The following is a 19,330-nucleotide window of genomic DNA, read 5'->3' on the forward strand; positions in this document are numbered from 1 at the left end:
TCAGTCCAGAAGAAAGCAGAAATTCTAACGTGTAGTTTGTCAGTGCGCCTGTCTGCGTGCTTATTACATTTTTTTTTCAGTCCTCCCCTTCAGCAAGTGGTGATCTTATCAAAGAGGGAAGAATGTTTTGCAGCTGTCTGTCTGGGCCTGAAAGGGTGTCTGTCGTCTGCCAAGGGGCAGGGCAGGGCGAGCCTGGACTGACGGCTTCCAACAAAGATAGTTTTCTGATCACTTCTCATTAGTGTCTTGACTGGAACACACTCTGGATTCCAGTGCGATCCAGCCTCTTGGGCACTTGGTGCTTTTCGTGTTGACTGTGGCTGCCCCATTTTGTTGTGATTTACCCAGACAAGTTCTTCACTTCAGTACTGATCAATACCAGCCATGGAGTTGGAACATGAGGTGAAGGAAGGTAAGGTGCGGACTGGGGGAAAGCTGCCTGTCGAAACAAGCCAGCTCTCCATAAAGACACAGTGTACTTAGTTTGTTTCTGTTCAGCCAAATAGTGACCTGTGTGTACCTGGACTGACTTTAAAAAAAAGTAATTAACAAATCAGATTACTGCAACAAAAATATGAAATGCTGTACATCTGGAAGGCGTGAAGCAGTGAAGGTGAATTTGAACAAAGCTCAGTCGCTTTTTAAAAACTTGGTATAGAAAATTCTGGGAAAAAAGTACATATTTTTTCTCTACATGCTTTTCAAAATAAAAGGGAGATTACCACTGGAGAACAGTAGGTTTTGCATACTTTGTGTTGTGTTATCTGGGTGAGGTACTGGAGGTTTGATGGTACCCATGGAACCCGTACCCCAGCAAGAGTCAGTGCCTTCAGGAGAGGAGAGAAAACTGGGGGGCATAGGTCATAAACAGCATTCCATTGCTTTGCAACAAAGTTTTAAATTCAAAACTGAAGGAGTAATGTGACGAGATAATCTGTCTACAAGTTGGATCTTGATGAGGCACTACAGAAATAATCGTTTTGAAGTGTGGAATAAGGATTTTTTTCTAAAAGTCTTCCCGTCCTGTAGAACTTCATAGCTCGTGTCGGCGAAATAATGTGAGGAGAATATAAACCGAGAGCCAGGAACCCTCGGGCCCTATTATTCTGCAGGTACCAGTTTGAATCTGGTGCCTGCTCGCAGCAATGCAGAACTGAGTTATACTGCCAGCTGTATACTGCCCTCCAGTCAGAGGAAACGGAGCTCTTGTTACATTTGCTTACTCGTATACCCATAGGTTGCTCACTGCAACCTATATGTCCACTAAATTTAGCTGTCAAGTGTCACGTTTCAAGATTTTTGATCCTTTTTTTGGTTCTCATAGAAAGGATTTGGGAATGAGTTATGTTTAAATATTTTTGTTTTAAAAGAAGTTGATTTTGCACATGTTTAAATAGCCAAGGGCTGTAGTCACTTTGATACAGGGTAATGAAGATGTGTATTAAAACCATAAGAGCTAGTTTGTGGAATGTCGCAGCCCACAGTCTATTTCAAACTGAGACGGTGAGTGTCATTGGTCAGTCCCAGGCCCACTAAATCAAGTTAATTTTGAGAATAGCAAGAGATATTTTCTTTAAACCCACACCCCAAGGAGGAAGGAGAAGTAGCCAGTTTTATTGATTGACCTTCTGGTGAATTCCCTGAATAAGGAAGGAATCAAAGAAACTGCACTCCCACTGGCTGGGAACACAGAGACAAAAGGGAGACTAGGACAGTCAGTTACCCAGTTGGGAGGAAGCCATGCCAAGCATGGGGAAACTTATTGATCTCAAACCTAGAAGGCTGACCAGGAAAAGTTAAATGAGCCCACTAACTGGGATAGTGTGGCCTGTTTTATAATATTTCTTGTCCTCAAGGAGGGTTCGGTACTTGAATCAAGGAAAGATTTGATTACATTTGTTACTCTGTACATTAACTTGCTGTCTGTACAATAAAGCAGCTTAGCAAGAACCCGTGTGATAGCCAGGATATCCAGTTCAGATCATGTGTGATTTTTGTTTCACCCGAGTTATGCTATTGTATAATTCGATATTAGGCATTACGGACACACTCCTGTATGTAAGATGCTCAGGCTGCTTAAGGGAGTGACCAGCTCTGCTGCACCTGAGGGAATATCTACGGCAGCCCCGAAACTTGTAACATCATCAAACAGCCAATGGGACAGTCTACTCTCTCTCTACAAACAATAAACAGATTCACAATGAAGTTTAAAAGAGTTCCCGAGTTTTCTACTGGAAGTATTTAAACTTTATTTTCCACTGGCTGTGTTTATACTGCAGTGCATGTGCAGATGAAATGATGCGAGACAATCTCCTTGAGCTGATTTCAAGTTCGAGCAACTTAAGTTATATCACACAATTTATCTCGATGCAATGCTGAAACCAATTTTCAATTATGTAAGTCGCATGCTGTATGTTCCACCTAAATTTACAAGTTCTAAATCTTCATGGGCCAAATGTGTGTTTATGTACCTCTAGTTTACTGCTAACACAAAAAGTAATAATCACAAGACATTTTAATATTTATCACCTCCGAATATATTAATTTAAAAACCAATCCCACGCGTTGGCTTGTGTTTACAGCACATCACATTTAATGGAGGCAAATTCGTTTTAAATTGACTCAATGCAACATGCTAATGCCTCTTGACTGCAAATTACAGTAAGTTAGTAGGACTCTTAACGCGAACCTGCCCAGATCTATGGCTTGCAGTCGAGATGTAGTTCTATGTTTTTCTCAGCCTCATGGTCTGTGTAGCTGTGGGATGTTGCTAGAGCTGGAATTGACAGGATAGGTGCAGATGAGGGAGGCCATTGGTCCATATTAGTGGACCCATCCAGAATTTTCAAAAACATATTCTTGCCCCACCTCTTCACGTCATCTAACTGTTCTTGAATGAGTCTAAGATTTTTGTCTCCACTTTACACTAAAACCATTCCGAGATTAACCCAATCCGTCATTTAATATCTTGTACATTTCTATACGGTACTCTCAGTCGTGACCCATCAAGACTAAATAGCACCAATTACCCCACTCTTTCCTCATAACTCAATGCTTTGAGGCAAGGGATCAGTCTCATGGTTCTTCTCTGCACTGTCTCCTGGGCTTGAATGTCGTGGTGACCATAATTGAACACAGTACTCAAGGCGCTGTCTGACCAGGGCATTGTACAATTTTAGCATGACTTCTAGGCATTTATACACAATTGACCTGGCAATATAATTAATTATTCAGTGAGCAGTCTCTGAGCTCGAGAAACCTGTGTTTCTAACATGGCTTTGGACTGTATTCCAAATGGGTATCAGATATAATTCAATTCCAGAGGGTCCTTCTCCTTACCGGGGGGTGGAGTTGCACCAAAAGGAGTTGATTCTCCTTCAGTAAGAGCACTGAGCTTCGAATAAAACTCGCTCTGTCGTACCTCGGCCTCGGAACATAAGAAGACGTAGGCCTGGTAACAATCATGTGATCCACCTGCCTGGCCCCAAAGTTCAAAAAACACCACATGGCATGTCATCTATCTAGCTCCTTTTTTGAATTTGCAGTTCATTCCCACTGTTTCACTGAGCAGTCTATTCCAAGCATTCAATACCCTACTTCCCACACCGACCATCCTGTGGCCTTTCTGAATGGGGTTGCCAACCCTCCTGGATTGCCCTGTAGTTTCCGGGAGTTAAAGATTAATCTCCTGGTCACTGCTTCCAGCAACTCTGGACAAATCATAGAGGTGTTTTTTTTTTAAATGGTTTTTTTCACGTTTACTTTGAACACTTACATTTATTAGTTATAAAAATATTGGAGATGGGGGGGAAAAATGCTATTTAACAGTTAAGAATCATCCAATTGGGTAATAAAGAGTCTGTTCACTTTCCAATTGGCGTGGGAAGGCGAGGTGCCATGAGGATGGGCGTGTCTGGTGGCCAATGGCGGGAGCGGAGGGGTGAGGTGGTTGGAGGTGGGAGGGTCATGTGTCAATACCTCCAGGAATACGTTCAACCAGAGTTGGCAACCCTGGGTTGCCAGGTAGTAGCAGTTCGTACTGTGGGCTCAGCTCCATACCAACTCGATTAAGAGTACCCCAGATTTATATCTGAACTCTTACAGTCAGTAGATAAAGATTTGTATCCCATTAGTCTACATTGAACTTGGGTCCTGGGGAGGAATGAACTCTGTCTAATGTCCTGCACCATCCAATCCCTCCCTCTGTCTGTCTTAAATCTGTTTGAATCTCATGAATACTCTATAAACAGAGATAAGGTTCTCTTCTCACGAAAATAAACTTGGACAAAGCTGGTCTGAGGGGCTACAAATCTTGTCCTGCAAAGTGTAGGTGCAGCATTGTTTAACTCGAAGGAATGTTCAAAAAAAATGTTTAATTTAAATTTGATTTCTTCAAAGTAAACATTGGTTCTAATTGAATGTTTGTAGAAGTGGTGATGTTTATACTGGACACCTGTTTTGTGTTTTGAGTTCAGTGTTCTAGTGCATGTCTGAATGATGCTATCCTGTTCTGGGGCCCAATAACCATTATTAACTCTTAAGTGTAGAATTAAGTGTAAAAATTGAGATTCCCTTTTTTTAATCCCTATTTGTTCTGTGGACATGATTCAGTATTAGGTGAGGGGACCGACGCTCTGAATTTGCCTCATGTACATCATGGCGCAAATTCACCAAAGGCAACATTGAAGCAACCGAGCATGCAGTCTTGTGGTTGCTTAAAAAATGGTTTTGCAGCTTTGGTTTTCTGGCCAGAGACTTTCCCTCCTTACAGCAGAGGATCTGTTAAGACCAATAATGTAGAAACTGTATCACCAGCCTGTATGCAGTCACTCCCAGCAGGCAGTGGCACCTAGCACGGTCAAAGGCATGTTTGTGTTTGCCTCCAGAGGCCTTTTGGAAACGCCTCTCACAGGGTAGTGCCTCTTGTGTTTCCTCAGTTAAGGACACTTTAACTTGTTAAGAGTTCGTCGGTAGTCGGAGCAAATTAATCCTACCAATGACCACTCTTAAAGTAAGTGACTTGACCCCCCGTTTATCCAACACAGCTCAGCCCCAGATCTTTCCTTGATCTCATGACTTGCCATCAGATCTCCATTTAGAAGTATAAGTGCAGAACTGGATTCCTTCACTTTTAGCAATAGGCGGAATTACCTGTCCTTGAAAGGAAGTGGTTGAAAGGGGACCTAATAGAAGTATATAAGATAGTTAATGGTATATCCAGACCACCACTTTAAGTTTAAACCGTGACAACGGGTTCAAAATGGTGGAAGGTAAATTTGAGATTGATGTCAGGGAGTTCGCCACACAGAGTGATCAACAGATGGAATGGACTTCTGGATGGGGGAGTGGAGGTGAAAAGTCTGGAATAGTCTAAAATAGTTGGATACTGTGATTGGTGGGGAGGAGGATAAACTAGAGTATTTTTTAATGTGGTCTGTGAGGATGAGCCGAATGGTCCTCCTTATCCCGATCCAACTTGTGAAAGGAAATCACGAGCATCTGACTTCCAACCGGTTTTGTTAGGCGTAGTAGCAGGAGCAGGTTAATATAAATAGGGACAGCAGTACATGAAAATTGTGAACACCTCTCCCCAGGAATGCTTAGCATGGTTACAATAGTGCCTTTATAGTACAGCAATGCCTCTGGAGCAAGAATAGAAATATAATCTAAATTTATAATAGAAATGGCACATCAGAAAATCACCCTTTTCAATCTGCTGTAATGGAATCGCTGAAGCTTATTCTTGCCGTAAGTGGTTGATGAATAACAAGGTGTTAAATTGCATTCAGTGAACAATGGATGGGTTAGTAATATTTGCAGTGATGTCTGTTGTGTGTGAATTGCAGAGATAGAAATGCAAAAGTAAAATACTTGAAGGGAAAAAATTTACAGGGCTATGGGGAAAGAGCAGGGGAATGAGACTAATTGGATAGCTCTTTCAAAGAGCTGACATAGGAACAATGGGCCGAATGGCGGCCTTCTGTGCTGTACCTACTATGATACTATGAAAATCAAAGAAGGTTATGATTATTATAAAGTTAGTGGATTAAGCTTCCATAGAAATTGATGGCAGGCCGGGGTTTTTTTTGTAGGCGTTTGTATGTTTCATCAGGTTTGGAAGACTAGTATCTACCCCAGGCTCCCAGTACTACTCTCCCTCTTCCCCCACTGCCCTCCCATTTACTTTTGCACATGGCAGTCAAAACTAACCAGAATAGTAGAGCACAAGTGTGCAGAGGTTATCCTGAGATTTTTACAATGCTCTGACAGACCTCACTTGGAATACTGTGTGCAATTCTGGACACCCATGCATTGGAGAGGGTGAAAAGAGAAGCAACAAGTCTGATCCCAAGTGTGAGGGGGATGAACTACGAGGAAAGAATAGAGAAGCTTGCGTTCTACAGTCAAAAGAGAAGAAAGTTTAAGAGGGGAATGGGGGGACACCTCATCGAGGACCTACAACAACTTCCATTTATACAGCACCGTTGTAAACAAAAAATTGCCAGGTGCCTCACAGATAGGTGTAAAGAAAATAGACATGAAGCCAGGAAGGGAGAGATTAGGAGGGGTGACTGATAGCTTGGCTAAAGTTTGTGGATGATGAGAGGCCAGCAAGAAGAGCATTCGAGCAGTTGAATCTAGATTGGGTGTTTGGGGAATGAGCTTCAGAGGGCTTTTTTTCTTGTTCCTGTTTTTGTTATGCAGCCTTCGGACAAAAAAAACAAAGGTGGGAATGTAATTGTGGGTACTGAAAGGTCACATATTAGCCAAAAGTCCTTTGAGACTATATAAAGTAAGTACTCTGATGGGAGACTTGGACAGGTAGTTACATGGACCAATGGTCATCTGCCCAAAATATTACTATGTTACTATGAGACTGGTGCCTCAATTGGTATGACTACCCTCCCTAAGTATTTGGTAGATTCCAACTGTTACACCTGCTTACTCTGATCAGACACAATTACTCACTAGTTATTTATGGTGCATTACTAATAGTTTCCTTCCTTAGGGTTCCATCGTTTTGGCAGGCGCTACCTACTGGTTTAGTTGGTCACTGCATCTTGTCCATAGGAAACTGGAAGTTGGTAGTGTCTGTGCAATTGAAAATGTTGCTTTGGCTATGCATTGGTGAACATGGCAACCAAGGTTTTAGGCTTTGTGGCAACTCTGGCTGTTTCGTCAAAATCTCAGCCTAGAGTCCTGGTCTTTCTAGAATGTTCTCTTAATGGTATTCTTGTCCTCGAGGGTTACAGAGGTGAGCAACCAAGATGGTCCCAGGAATCTAAATTCTGAGGAAAGGCTAAGGAAGTTTAAGAGGCTTGCCCTCTTTGGAAAAACAAAAACTTTTGAGGTGATCTGATTGAAATTTTAAAGATTATGAAGGGAATCAACCAAATTGACCTGAACAAATTGTTGACTGTGGTGAAAGGTTCAAATCCTAGGGGATGCAGATTAGAAGTTTGAGAAGTTAGGATTAAGAAGGGAAGTTGGGCAGAATTTGTTCATCTAAGAGGATTGATTTGTGGGAGGACATCAATATGATAACATAAATGGGTTCAAGAGAGATGTGATTGAGGGATATGATATTGTTCTAAAAGGGATGAGCTTGTTAATTTTTCTGTTTCCAAAGTTCCTCTGTTCTTTTGGCTTTACATGTTATTTGCATGGTTCTAAAGCATTGTACTCTGCCAAACGTAGACCACCCACAGCTCCAGCAGTTTCCTTTATTTTCAACAGGGATCTGCAACGCTTTGGGCAGTACGAGGCACTAGTAAGTTTTGGAACACTCTCTGTTTTCAAAAGGGCTGCACAGAAATTTTTAAACTATGAAGTAAACACCAAAAGTTTTTTTTTAAATAAAGTCTTTTTTAAACCATTTACTTCTGTGCCTTGTGATGTGGAGAAATCAATAATTAGGGAATGGAATTCATTTTTTTAACCATAAAAACATTGGAATTCAAACCATAACCCCTCCCCATCTCTATTCTGGTTGGTTTTGAGCTAATATTCGTACAGCACCTTTCATATAAAAATATCACAAAGTGCTTCACACAATGAATTACTTTGGGAATTGCACTAACTTATTACATAGGTGAATGTAGTAGCCATTTTGCACCAGCAAGGCCACACAATGAGCTACGAGATGAATGACCAATTAACCTATTGGTTTTTTTTTATTCGTTCATGGGATGTGGGTGTCGCTGGCAAGGCCTGCATTTATTGCCCATCCCTAATTGCCCTTGAGAAGATGGTTGTGAGCCACCTTCTTGAACTGCAGCAGTCCGTGTGGTGAAGGTGCTCCCACAGTGCTGTTAGGTAGGGAGTTCCAGGATTTTGACCCAGCGACGATGAAGGAACGGCGATATATTTCCAAGTCGGGATGGTGTATGACTTGGAGGGGAACGTGCAGGTGGTGTTGTTCCCATGTGCCTGCTGCTCTTGTCCTTCTAGGTGGTAGAGGTCGTGGGTTTGGGAATTGCTGTCGAAGAAGCCTTGGCAAGTTGCTGCAGTGCATCCTGTGGATGGTACACACTGCAGCCATGGTGCGCTGGTGGTGAAGGGAGTGAATGTTTAGGGTGGTGGATGGGGTACCATCAAGCGGGCTGCTTTATCCTGGATGGTGTTGAGCTTCTTGAGTGTTGTTGGAGCTGCACTCATCTAGGCAAGTGGAGAGTATTCCATCACACTCCTGACTTATGCCTTGTAGATGGTGGAAAGGCTTTGGGGAGTCAGGAGATGAGTCACTCGCCGCAGAATACCCAGCCTCTGACCTGCTCTTTTAGCCACAGTATTTATGTGGCAGAGGAATGTTGGCTAGGGCACCAGGAGAACTTCCTGCTCTACTTCGGATAGTGCCTTGGGATCTTTAATGTCCACCTGATCAGGCAGACTGGGCCCTTGTTTAATGTCCCATCTGAAGGACGGCACTTCCAACATTGTAGCACTTCCTCAGTACTGCACTGGCGTGTCAAGCCTGGACTACGTTCTCAGACTCTGGTGTTCAAATCCATGACCAGTTGACCCCGGAGGTGACGGTGCTCCCAGCTGAGCCAAGCTGAAATAAGCCAACCCAAAGTTAGAGAGGGTGGCCTAAGTAGAGAAAACAAAGTTTTTAATTTTCAGTGAAAATGGCTGATGTATTGCAGCTAGTAAAAGATTAACACAGCATGTCGCTTCCTGTTATCTGAATACCTGTTGTTTCAAATTAGAATTTGGCATTCCACACATACGTAGATGCAGATTGTTGCCTTGGCATTCCCAGCACCAACATGTAGATGCAGTAGGTTAGTACAAATTACTGTTTACATTTAACTGCCCGAAATCTCTCGCTGCTGTTGAATTGACATTGTTCCAGTTGGATGCTTGTTTTACAGATCATTTACTCTGCAACTTTAGTGTCAGTGTGAAGTAGTTTTGACACTAAATTTGTATAGTGTAAATCAGATGTCAAAGATGGAGCTGATTCCAAAGAGAAGTGGAATGAGATTTCCTCCTCCAGGGTATCTTGCTTTGGCGTCAGGTCAGGCCTTGGCTCTGGATTCAGGCTGCATTCACGCTACAACTGTTGTGTTGGTGTGTGGCCACTTCAGGTGTAGCACAAAGCAGCCTTGGAAGCGACAAATATAAGTGATTTTAAAGATACAAAACCGAGTTTAACAATAACCTTTGCGCCAGTATTGATGGGATTGTCTTTAGTAGTGCTCTGTCGAAATGAGATCTTAATCTTCATGTACATCCATAATGGTCACAGCATGTCTTCAAACTATTTTCACAAACGGTCAAAAATAAACTTGCATTCAGACTTCCCACACAGGAAAGGGCACATAGCTATTTGTAGCTTAAAGAAGATGGGACCCAGACTGTATAACCGGAGACCCATCAGGGAATGACAGTCACACTTGATTAGTGCTTAACTTTGGAATGCGACCTAAAAAAAACTGGGAGACAGGGATTATATTTAAAGTTGCCTCCCCTTAATGTAGGGATTGAACTCATCTGATGTCGAAAGCACAGAAGAACATCCATGGGAATGAGGTGGCTTTTTGCTTGTCTCGGGCAGCAGTGACCTATTGGAGCAGCTAGATTTCAAATCTTAGGTTGGTTGCCTTTCTGTTGGTATTTTTTATTCCCTGTTTAGCAATCTCCATGCAGTAAGATCGATGCCCCGCACTGCAGAGACATGGGTCGGAAGGGAAGAAGAGGGGGAAGTGTTGTCTGTCAAACAGAAGACTAGGATTGAGTAGTGGAGATGTAGCTCTTCCAACGCACAGTAGTTAAGGGACCCGCCTGGTGTGCTACTAAGTAATATAGACCAGAAGGTTTCCCCCCCCACTCCCCTGGTCAGCACTGAACTAGCTAATCTTAGCTGGGGCAGTAGTTATGATATCACAGTTGGCCTCAGTACCCTGGCCAGGGAAAGAGGCACATCGGAACATTAAGAACACAAGGTCATTCAGCCCCTCGAGCCTGCTCTGCCATTCAATTAGATCTGCATCTCAACTCTATTTACCTTCCGGGGAGGAGGAAAATGGGAGATGGTTGATTATTCTGGAGTTTTCCTTGATTACTTTGGGGATGAAGGAGAATTTATATATACCTGACGTAGACTTCATGATGGGTAGGTGGGACATGATGGGTGGTTGGGCTGAAAGCCTTTTTCCTCATTTCATAGACATCCCTGGAGATCGGTCTGTTGGCTTTATCCTAGCCCATGCTGATGAGCTGGAAGTCCAGGTGTCTCACCACCTGGAACTTGACATTGGATAAATGGCAGTTCCTACTCAACAAGAATCAATGATGTAAAATTACCCGCACAATCCACAAAAGAAAAGATTTGAAATTTCCAAAGCCTTATATGGGATGGGGGGGGCGGGAGTGCAAAGATAAAGAGGGAGGGACTTTCTTCTGTGGAAGCACCCAGTATGTTTGAAGTGTGGCCATTCTCAACCATAGATCAGATGTCACAACTTCAAATTTCCACTGTGTGATTTTCGTGGGAAAAATCTAACAGCCAGTGATTCCGAGCAATCCAGAAACGACTGGAATTTTCTCCCACTCATGCTTGATGGTGTTGTAAGATATTCTCAGAGTTGCCTCTTCCTCACCCCCTCACCCACCCGCCATTTCCCAATGACATCTTCAAAAACACAAAATAGGGATCGGCCACGCAAAGCCTTTAGTCTGATCCACCAATTTGTTAGTATGACAGCTCTTTATCTTTTTAATCCCAATTTCCTGTCTTTTCTCCATACCTCTTAATACCCTTACTTCCCAGGTCAGTATCTCTCGCCCTTTTAAACAGTGCAGTTGATTTTGATACATATTCTCTAATCCTTTGCGTGAAGATGTTTTTTCCTGGAATTGCCTTGAACCAGCTTAATTCGAATTTTAAGATCATTTCTCCCTGTTCTAGATTCTCCTGCTGGAGGGGGAGTTGCTCTCCGTCTCCCCTGTCAATCCCCTTCGTTATTTTAAACACCTTGATCAAATTGCCCCTTAACATCCTCATCTCCCAGGAATATTGTTACATCATAACTCTATCCTTTAATCCCAGGGATCATCCTGGTGAACTGTCCTGGACTCTCCTAAGACCAGAAGTCCTAAACTGAACGCAGTAGTCCACATGAGGTCTAGCCAGCGCCCTGCAAGGGTTCATCCTCACTCTTTTACATTCTAAACCTAGAGCGACAAAGCCCAGAATCCCATTAGCCTTTTTGACTACTTTTTGCATCTGTGCCCTAGAATTTAGTGAATTACTAATAGAAAGTGCTGCAAATACCCAGCAGGTCAGACATTAGTATCTGTAAAAAGAAAAGACAAGTTATTGTTTCAGGACTCAAGGATAAGAAAGCATTTTAGTGAGGTTTGAAAAAAAGGAGAGGAGGTAGAGAGAACAGTCGCACCATGGAGTGGGGATTGATGGATGAATGACCTGCAAATTACTTAATAAAAACTGTTAGATGATCTCCTCAGTGAGGCAATGGAAAGATATTAAAAGAACAGAAGGAAATGCAAATAGTTATGAGCGAGAGGCCCACAAACCAAAAGGAGAGAAAATGGGGGAAATTGGAGAGGAGGGGAAAAGAGCTGTAAATGCAGGCAGCTATGGGGAGACTGAGGGCGTTGGGATTATTTTAGGATTGTTCTAGCAAAGAACAGGCAGAGACAGGGTGGGCAAAATGGGCTCCTTCTGCGCTGTAAACATCTATGGTTCTATGGAAATGAAAACTGAAAACACTGGCAAAATATAGTGGGTGAGCCAAGTAATGGGATTCAGGGCTCCAGGTACTTAATGACGTATCTATGCAGACTTTAAATCCCTTTGCTCATTCCGCAACCCCCACCCCCCGCCCCCCATCTTGCCATGGAGACCTCTCAGTTGATAAATGCACTGCCCAGTGTGGAACTGGGCTAATGTTCAGTCAGCTGATCTCAGCCAGGGTGACAGTGGGGCGTTGTAATTGGCCGTAATGTAGGGTTGCCAACTCTGGTTGGACGTATTCCTGGAGATTTCATCACATGACCTCCCATCTCCAACAGTCAAACAACCTTTTTCTCATCTACAATATTTTTATAACTAATAAATGGAAGCGCCCCAAGAATTTTTTTAAAAAACACATCATTTTTTTTAACGCCCTACGATTTTTCTCCCCGAGTTGCTCGCAACAGTGTTCAGGAGATTAATATTAAATTCCTGGAGACTCCAGGACAATCCTGGACAGTTGGCAACCCTTTCACAATGTCTCCTGGGCTAGAGAGGGGGAAAACCGCTGCAGTTTTCACTCCCACTGCTGGAGAATTAATGTTGACAGATTTAGACTCGGTTGTGATGCCTTCCACCACCCACCCATGGTCAAGTGGCCTGCCAACACTCGTTGTCTCAGTTCGCACATGGCATCTCGACCATGGTGGAGGGCAGTTGGTGCCCATGAAACTGTAAACCAACAAGCGTCACTGTCAGGAAGGTAGAGAAAGCAGTCCGCGATGTAAAACATTCCGCCAACTTGTGCCCCGTGGCTTTGCGAAGTAACGTGTTGGATTGGCAATCAGTTGTGACCCAGTGCCACCTTGGGTTACATTTTCAGATTTGTGGTTCGGAAGACTAGGGAGACATTCCAGTACAGCCCTCCCATTTGAACTGCAATAATTGTTATGTAGGCAAATACAGCAGCCAATTTGTGCCCAACATAACCCCACAAAGGGCAGTGAGGTGAATGACCAGATCAGCTGGGTTTTTTTGGTAGTGTTGGTTGAGGGAAGAATGTTGCCAGGATGTTAGGAGAATGCCCTGCTGTTCTTTGAATGAAAGAGAGAAAAGAAAGAAAGAACTTGCATTTATATAGCGCCTTTCACAACCTCAGGATGTCCCGAAGCGCTTTACAGCCAATTAAGTACTTTTGAAGTGTGGTCACTGTTGTAATGTAGAAAACGCGGAAGCCAATTTGCACACAGCAAGGTCCCACAAACAGCAATGTGATAATCACCAGATAATCTATTTTTGTGATGTTGGTTGAGGGATAAATATTGGTTGAGAGTTAAATATTGGCCAGGACACCGGGGGAACTCCCCTGCTCTTCTTCAAAATAGTGCCATGGGATTGTTTACGTTCATCTGAGGGGGCAGACGCACTCCCTCAGTACTGCACTCCCTCAGTACTACACTGGAGTGTAAGCCTAGTTTTAGTGCTCAAGTCTCTGGAGTGGGACTTAAACACGCAACCTTCTGACTCGGACCAGAGTTCTACCGCTGAGCCGTGGCTGACTCCTTTGATGAAGGCTTATAATGGAAATGTTAACTTGCCTTTTCTTATACAGACCTGCTGTGTGTTTCCAGCATTTGCAGGGTTTTTATCTGAACATGCACACTTTCTGGCAAGAGTTACTGAATAGCGATCAGAAGCAGGAACCTAGGCTGATTTCCCCTGCCCCCTCTTCCCTGACTCGGGCACTAGGGCCAGCTGTAGTGCCCCACTGGTATACCAGCTGAGATCAGCTAATTCGGCATCCAACGGGATGGAACCTTGGGCGTTCTGTGCCACCCAGTGGGCCATGGGGACAGCTGGTATCAGGTTAACTTTGCTACCAGCAGGACAGGGAGAAGCCATCCCTTGCAGTGGTGCACTGCACTGTTACGGGACAGCAGTGAATCCAGGTCTGAGATCTACGCCTCAGTCTGTGCTGAGCCTGTCGATCTCTGTTGGAGCACCAGTATTGCTGAAATATAAGTACGATGTAAGTTTAGCAGCGTCTTCCCATGAAAACACACTGGGGTGGAGTTTCCTCTGTTGTGCCTTGCATGTGGTGTTTGCAACATACCAAAGTCATACCTTTACTGGCTGGCTTGCCAGGACAGGCCCGTTGCTGCTGTGAAGCACACAGTTTCCCAATCTCAGACTACTAACTCTGTGTAACAAGTAACAGCGTTCCTCGCCAATGCACAGCAATACCAAACCTTGTGCCCAGTGACCTCAGGTCACTGTCCAATCTAACCACTCCTCCCTCGCTCCCTGGCTGCCAGTACCATGTAGGGCTCGCTTAAGGGGGGGGCCTCAAAAATCTATGAAGTATCTTTGGCCCGTACTGTGCACCATCTGTAAAGCATATTTAAGAACTGACAGAAACATTTTTAACAATTCTGGCACCGAATCACTCGTTTTATAATCAGGCTTTTGCACCGCCTGTATCAGCTCCACTATTAAGGTTTTTTTTTTATGTCTGATTATTATTGGAACGTTCTAACACAGAACATCAGAACTTATTAATATTGACCTGCAGTGGTTAATTTAAAAGTTTAACAAGTTGGCTTTGATTCTCCCGCCTCCCCCCGACCCCCCTCCCTCACCCTGGTTCGGTTGGTGAATGCACCAACCCAGTATGGAGAATGAACTGAGCTCTAATGTGGAGCCCTGGTCTATCAATCTCAGTCAGACCAGCAACTCAAGACAGTGCAATTGGCCTCAGTTCCTCCTGGGCTACAAAGTGGTGGAATCAGGCAAAGGAAATGGACCAAGGTTCTTACTGGTGCATCTGCCACTGGGTAAGGACACGATCCAGCTCAACTATGGTGCTTTATGTGGTTGAATAGGCTGACAACAGTCACTGTCCAAGCTCACACATGCAGAATGGCCACTTGAGTGAGGTTCAAGAAGGTGGCTGCATCCATGGAACCATAACCCAGCACAACTTTGCATTTTCTGGAGACATGGGGAGCAAAGTGGAGGGGGTGGGGCAGTGGGGGTGGAGAGAACTATTCCATTAAACATCTCAGATGGGACTTGGTGGTGGTGTTCTCTAATATGGAGTTGTTTCGTTTTTCAGAGACAATGGATGTCTTCAACACCAAAAACCTGGCCTTGCAGGCACAGAAGAAACTTCTGGGCAAGATGGCGTCCAAAAGCATGGCCAATATCTTCATTGATGACACAAGCAGTGAGGTGTTGGACGAACTTTACCAGGTCACCAAGGAATACACAAAAAACAAAAAGGAAGCCCAGAAGGTCATCAAAAACCTGATCAAGGTGGTCATTAAACTTGGGGTTCTCTATAGGAACAACCAGTTCAGTGCAGAGGAGCTGGTGCTGGTGGACAAGTTCCGCAAGAAAGTCCACCAATTGGCCATGACGGCTGTCAGTTTCTACCAGATTGACTTCACGTTCGACAGGCGGGTTCTGGCAAACATCTTGAATGAGTGCAGGGAATTGCTGCACCAGGCCATCAACCGACACCTGACGTCCAAGTCCCACGGACGTATCAACCACATCTTCAACCACTTTGCGGACTGTGAATTCCTGGCCACGTTGTACGGTCCCACGGAGCCTTATCGCGCACACGTGCAGAAGCTTTGCGAAGGGGTTAACAAAATGCTGGAGGAGGGAAACATTTGATTGGCGTGTGTGCAAGAGTGACTTGAATGGGTGTACTGTGAGGTGGAGGGCTTAAAAAAAAAATACAGCAAAAGCAATTGTTTTGATGAGGTTCCTTTTTCAGACTGTGATGGCAAAATACCCTGCCAGGATTTGATGCTGAAGTGTTTTACTACAGTGGGTCGTTTAATAGCTAGGGCATTGAACTGTGGACTACCCTTTCTCTAAGCCTGATTACGCAGTAAGAGTACGCACTCGAGGTATGCAAGAAACGGAGAGATCTTTCTTTAAAGGACCCAGGCTAAAGCCAAACCCTTTGCCCATGGGGCACACGATCCCCTTTCCACCTGGTAGATGAATGGTCTGTGCGGGGTTCTACTCGTGCTGTATGGACCCAAAAAATTTTAGGTTCAATCCCTATTTTAGCCCAAGCCGGCCAATCTTGGGCATGGAACTGGTAGTGAGGCAATAACTGGGCTCGGTTACCCTGGGCTAGGGTGGGGGGAAATCAATCAGGGTTCCAGATTTGCCATCCAGTAACCCTGCTAGAAAGTGTGTGCGGAAAAAAATCAGGCTCAGCTGATCTGCCCCCACAGCCGTATAGCGCATCTAAATTCATTGCCTGGGCTTGAGTAAGATACAGGGGGCTGCGATGCCCTCCACAAGAGTTGGCGCCTTTGAGAGAGGAGGAAAGAAAATTTGTGAGGGTGGGGGGTTGGGGGGGGAGGTAGAACGCAAACTAAAGTCCATCAAGCACTTACATCGACGGTGAACCACTAGAATCGTTCTACGATTGCAAAGTCTCGGCTTCAAGGTTATAAAGACCCTGATTCTGAGCAAGACTGTGGTTTTAGCCTGGAGCCGCCAAACAAACCAAATTCTAAATGGACATGCTGTTCCTGACCTAGACTTGTACAGTTTATTTTTTACCACCAATGTCAAAGGATTATATACCGTGTATATTTGATGCCATCTATGGTTGGTTGGGGTTTCTTTAGGGTTTGAGACACTGAAGTTTCTGGATCCATTTGTCTGCAATTGCCCATCTGCTTCCTGTACTTTGAGCCATTCTGAATCTGTGTTTGTGTTTTGTTTGGGTAGTATTGTGTATTGGTTTTCAAGCTGGATGATTGGCATCTGCTATAATGTGAAATGGTTTATATGGTAGGGTTCTAATCTATATTTTTATCACTTCTTTGCTTTAATTATTTGTATTGTAAGTTCACATTGGAAAAATTGAAAAATTCCCTTGGGATGTTAACCCTAATCTCTCATTCAGATATTGGCTGTAACTTCCCGAATAGCACAGCAGGTAAATACACTACTAGATATGTTTACTGAGCCACACCAACCCAAGTTTGGTCTTCATTGAGTTATTTGATCACTTATGTTCCAACTGGCTCTTTGGGAGGGACAAATATCAGCCAGGGCTCCTACTGTTGATCACATCCAGTGGTACCTGCTGGAGAGTACATGTCGATAGCAGTCAGGACAGGATCGGGCTGAGTTGTGATGTCCACATGATTGAATAATCTCCCAACACTTGCTGTCTGGGCTCACACCTAAAAATAACCATTTGGGCGGCTGGTTTGTCTGAGCCACATCAGTTACTGCTCTGTGATTGACTGACAGCAGATATACTTTGTGGAGAGTTCACTCATTTGTCAGTTTTCTGTTTCCAACCCATTTCTCTTCTCCTCTCCCAGGTCATGGAGAGGTCAAGGTCTCTCTACCCAGTGCCTGTATGGTAATGATGAAATATTGATAGAGGGTGAGATTACAGATCATTCCATCTGAGTCAGAGAGCAGATCCAGCACCAGATGCCTGATCTGTGGTTATATTTATGGCTCTGTGCTGATAGAATTTGCATCACCTGTAATTAGTCAGTTATTACCAGGGGAGTTATAATCCAGTCAGCAACTAACTGCTTAGGCCTCGTGTGTCCTATTGAAAAGGCCGCTGAACGGTTTGTCCTGGTTAGGAGAACGGTTGTCTGATCGAAAGAATGTTTCCCTTTGGAATTGGTGTATTTTACTGTCTACGTGCCCCGATTGTACTGATACAAAGAACCTATCCCTGGATCTGGAATGTTGCATCAGGGAGTGATGGGATCAGCGTCTACACCTGTGATTCCTCCATGCCGTGAGCTCTTAATTCCAATTAACCCAATGTGCACAGTTGCCAAGCTACTTCCCCATAGGGAGTGGAGGAAAAAACAATACAAGCCCAATAGTTCTGTTAAATAGTAATGTTCTAATGGGTCTCTTTCACTGGCTGCATGGAAGCTGGGTTAACCCTGCCTTCTCTGAGCATTCTTCTGCTGTTCCTTGCTGAAAAGCAAGAAAAGGGGAGAAAACAGCTCTGAACCCCAGCTCACTCAACACCAGGCAGGATGTGAATGGAGACCGAGAGCACAGAGCAGACAGTAGGTCAGGAACCATGGGTGATTGGAGAGGAGTCACAACAGACCACATTGGGAGTACCAGTACATCAGGAGAATCAAAGTAAGACCTGAGAAACAAAGGTATTTACGGGGTGATAACAATCGCTAGCATTGCAGAAGATTTTATTCATTGAATAAATAACTAATGTATATTTTAATTGTGTACAATTCTTTTTTTCAAATACTGAGGCATTTTCTTGGCAACTAAAAGAAAAATTATATTTTATACTATGTGCTAAGTAAAAACTGAGACTGACTTTAAAGATTGATGAGATGGTCATACAGTAACATTACATCTGTGATTTAAGATCGAATAAAACCTGAATAACATTGAGAGATTTCAGTTTGTGTTCCTGGATTCTGTATGTGTGACAGAGGGTGGGGTGAAATTTTCACACTGTTCACAGGAGCTGGGGAGAAACACCCAGAACTAAAATTTCCCCTCCCAACTTTGTCGCATCTTGATTTTTGGTTACAGGTCTGTCACTGGTGGTGGATAGGGTTGCCAACTCTGGTTGCACGTATTCCTGGAGGTTTCATCACATGACCTCCTGCCTCCAACTGCCTTGCCCAGTCAAATTGCACTTTTCCCCATCTCTATTATTTTTATAACTAATAAACAAAAGTGTTCAAAGAAAATGAAAAAAAATACAATTCTTTTTAAAATGCCCATATGACTTTTCACAGCAGTGTGCAGGAGATTAACCTTGAATTCCTGAAGACTCCAGGACAATCCTGGAGGGTTGGCAACCAACACTGGCGGAAGCAGTTTGAGGTGATGAACTAAGAGGTCCAGATGTGAAGTGTATGCCACACTAAAGTGCACTGGGTTGAAGAGTGCTTGTTCCTATCTTGTACTGCTGCCAATACACTAAATGAGACCAGTGACCATATGACTTGCTGCCACTATGGGCCTCCATTCACTGCCTGTTTGTGGGTGTTAACCGAGCTCCATGTGATCCAGCTCGTGTCATGACAGCTGCACTTTACAGAGTGCCTTATCCATGGAAACATGTAAATGTTT

The 19,330-nt window shown here is 43.9% G+C and overlaps 1 protein-coding gene across 3 annotated transcripts in view; it reads left to right on the forward strand.

Moving 5' to 3' along the window:
• Positions 1-18,640, forward strand: part of LOC137299409 (tumor necrosis factor alpha-induced protein 8-like protein 1) — a 39,048-nt gene extending 20,408 nt beyond the window's left edge. Inside the window, exons 1-2 of one of the 3 annotated variants that reach the window (XM_067968128.1) lie at positions 250-412; positions 15,318-18,640. In XM_067968128.1, the coding sequence (XP_067824229.1) occupies positions 385-412; positions 15,318-15,883 (594 nt within the window). In that variant the 5' untranslated portion in view covers positions 250-384 and the 3' untranslated portion in view covers positions 15,884-18,640. Of the gene's footprint in view, positions 1-249; positions 413-10,009; positions 10,098-15,317 lie in introns of those variants that run through there. The other 2 variants (XM_067968130.1, XM_067968129.1) reach the window with 2 other exon arrangements.
• Positions 18,641-19,330: the final 690 nt, after the last annotated feature.

This window comes from Heptranchias perlo, chromosome 29 (genome assembly GCF_035084215.1).
Source record: "Heptranchias perlo isolate sHepPer1 chromosome 29, sHepPer1.hap1, whole genome shotgun sequence".
In the NCBI taxonomy this organism is placed as follows: Eukaryota; Metazoa; Chordata; class Chondrichthyes; order Hexanchiformes; family Hexanchidae; genus Heptranchias; species Heptranchias perlo.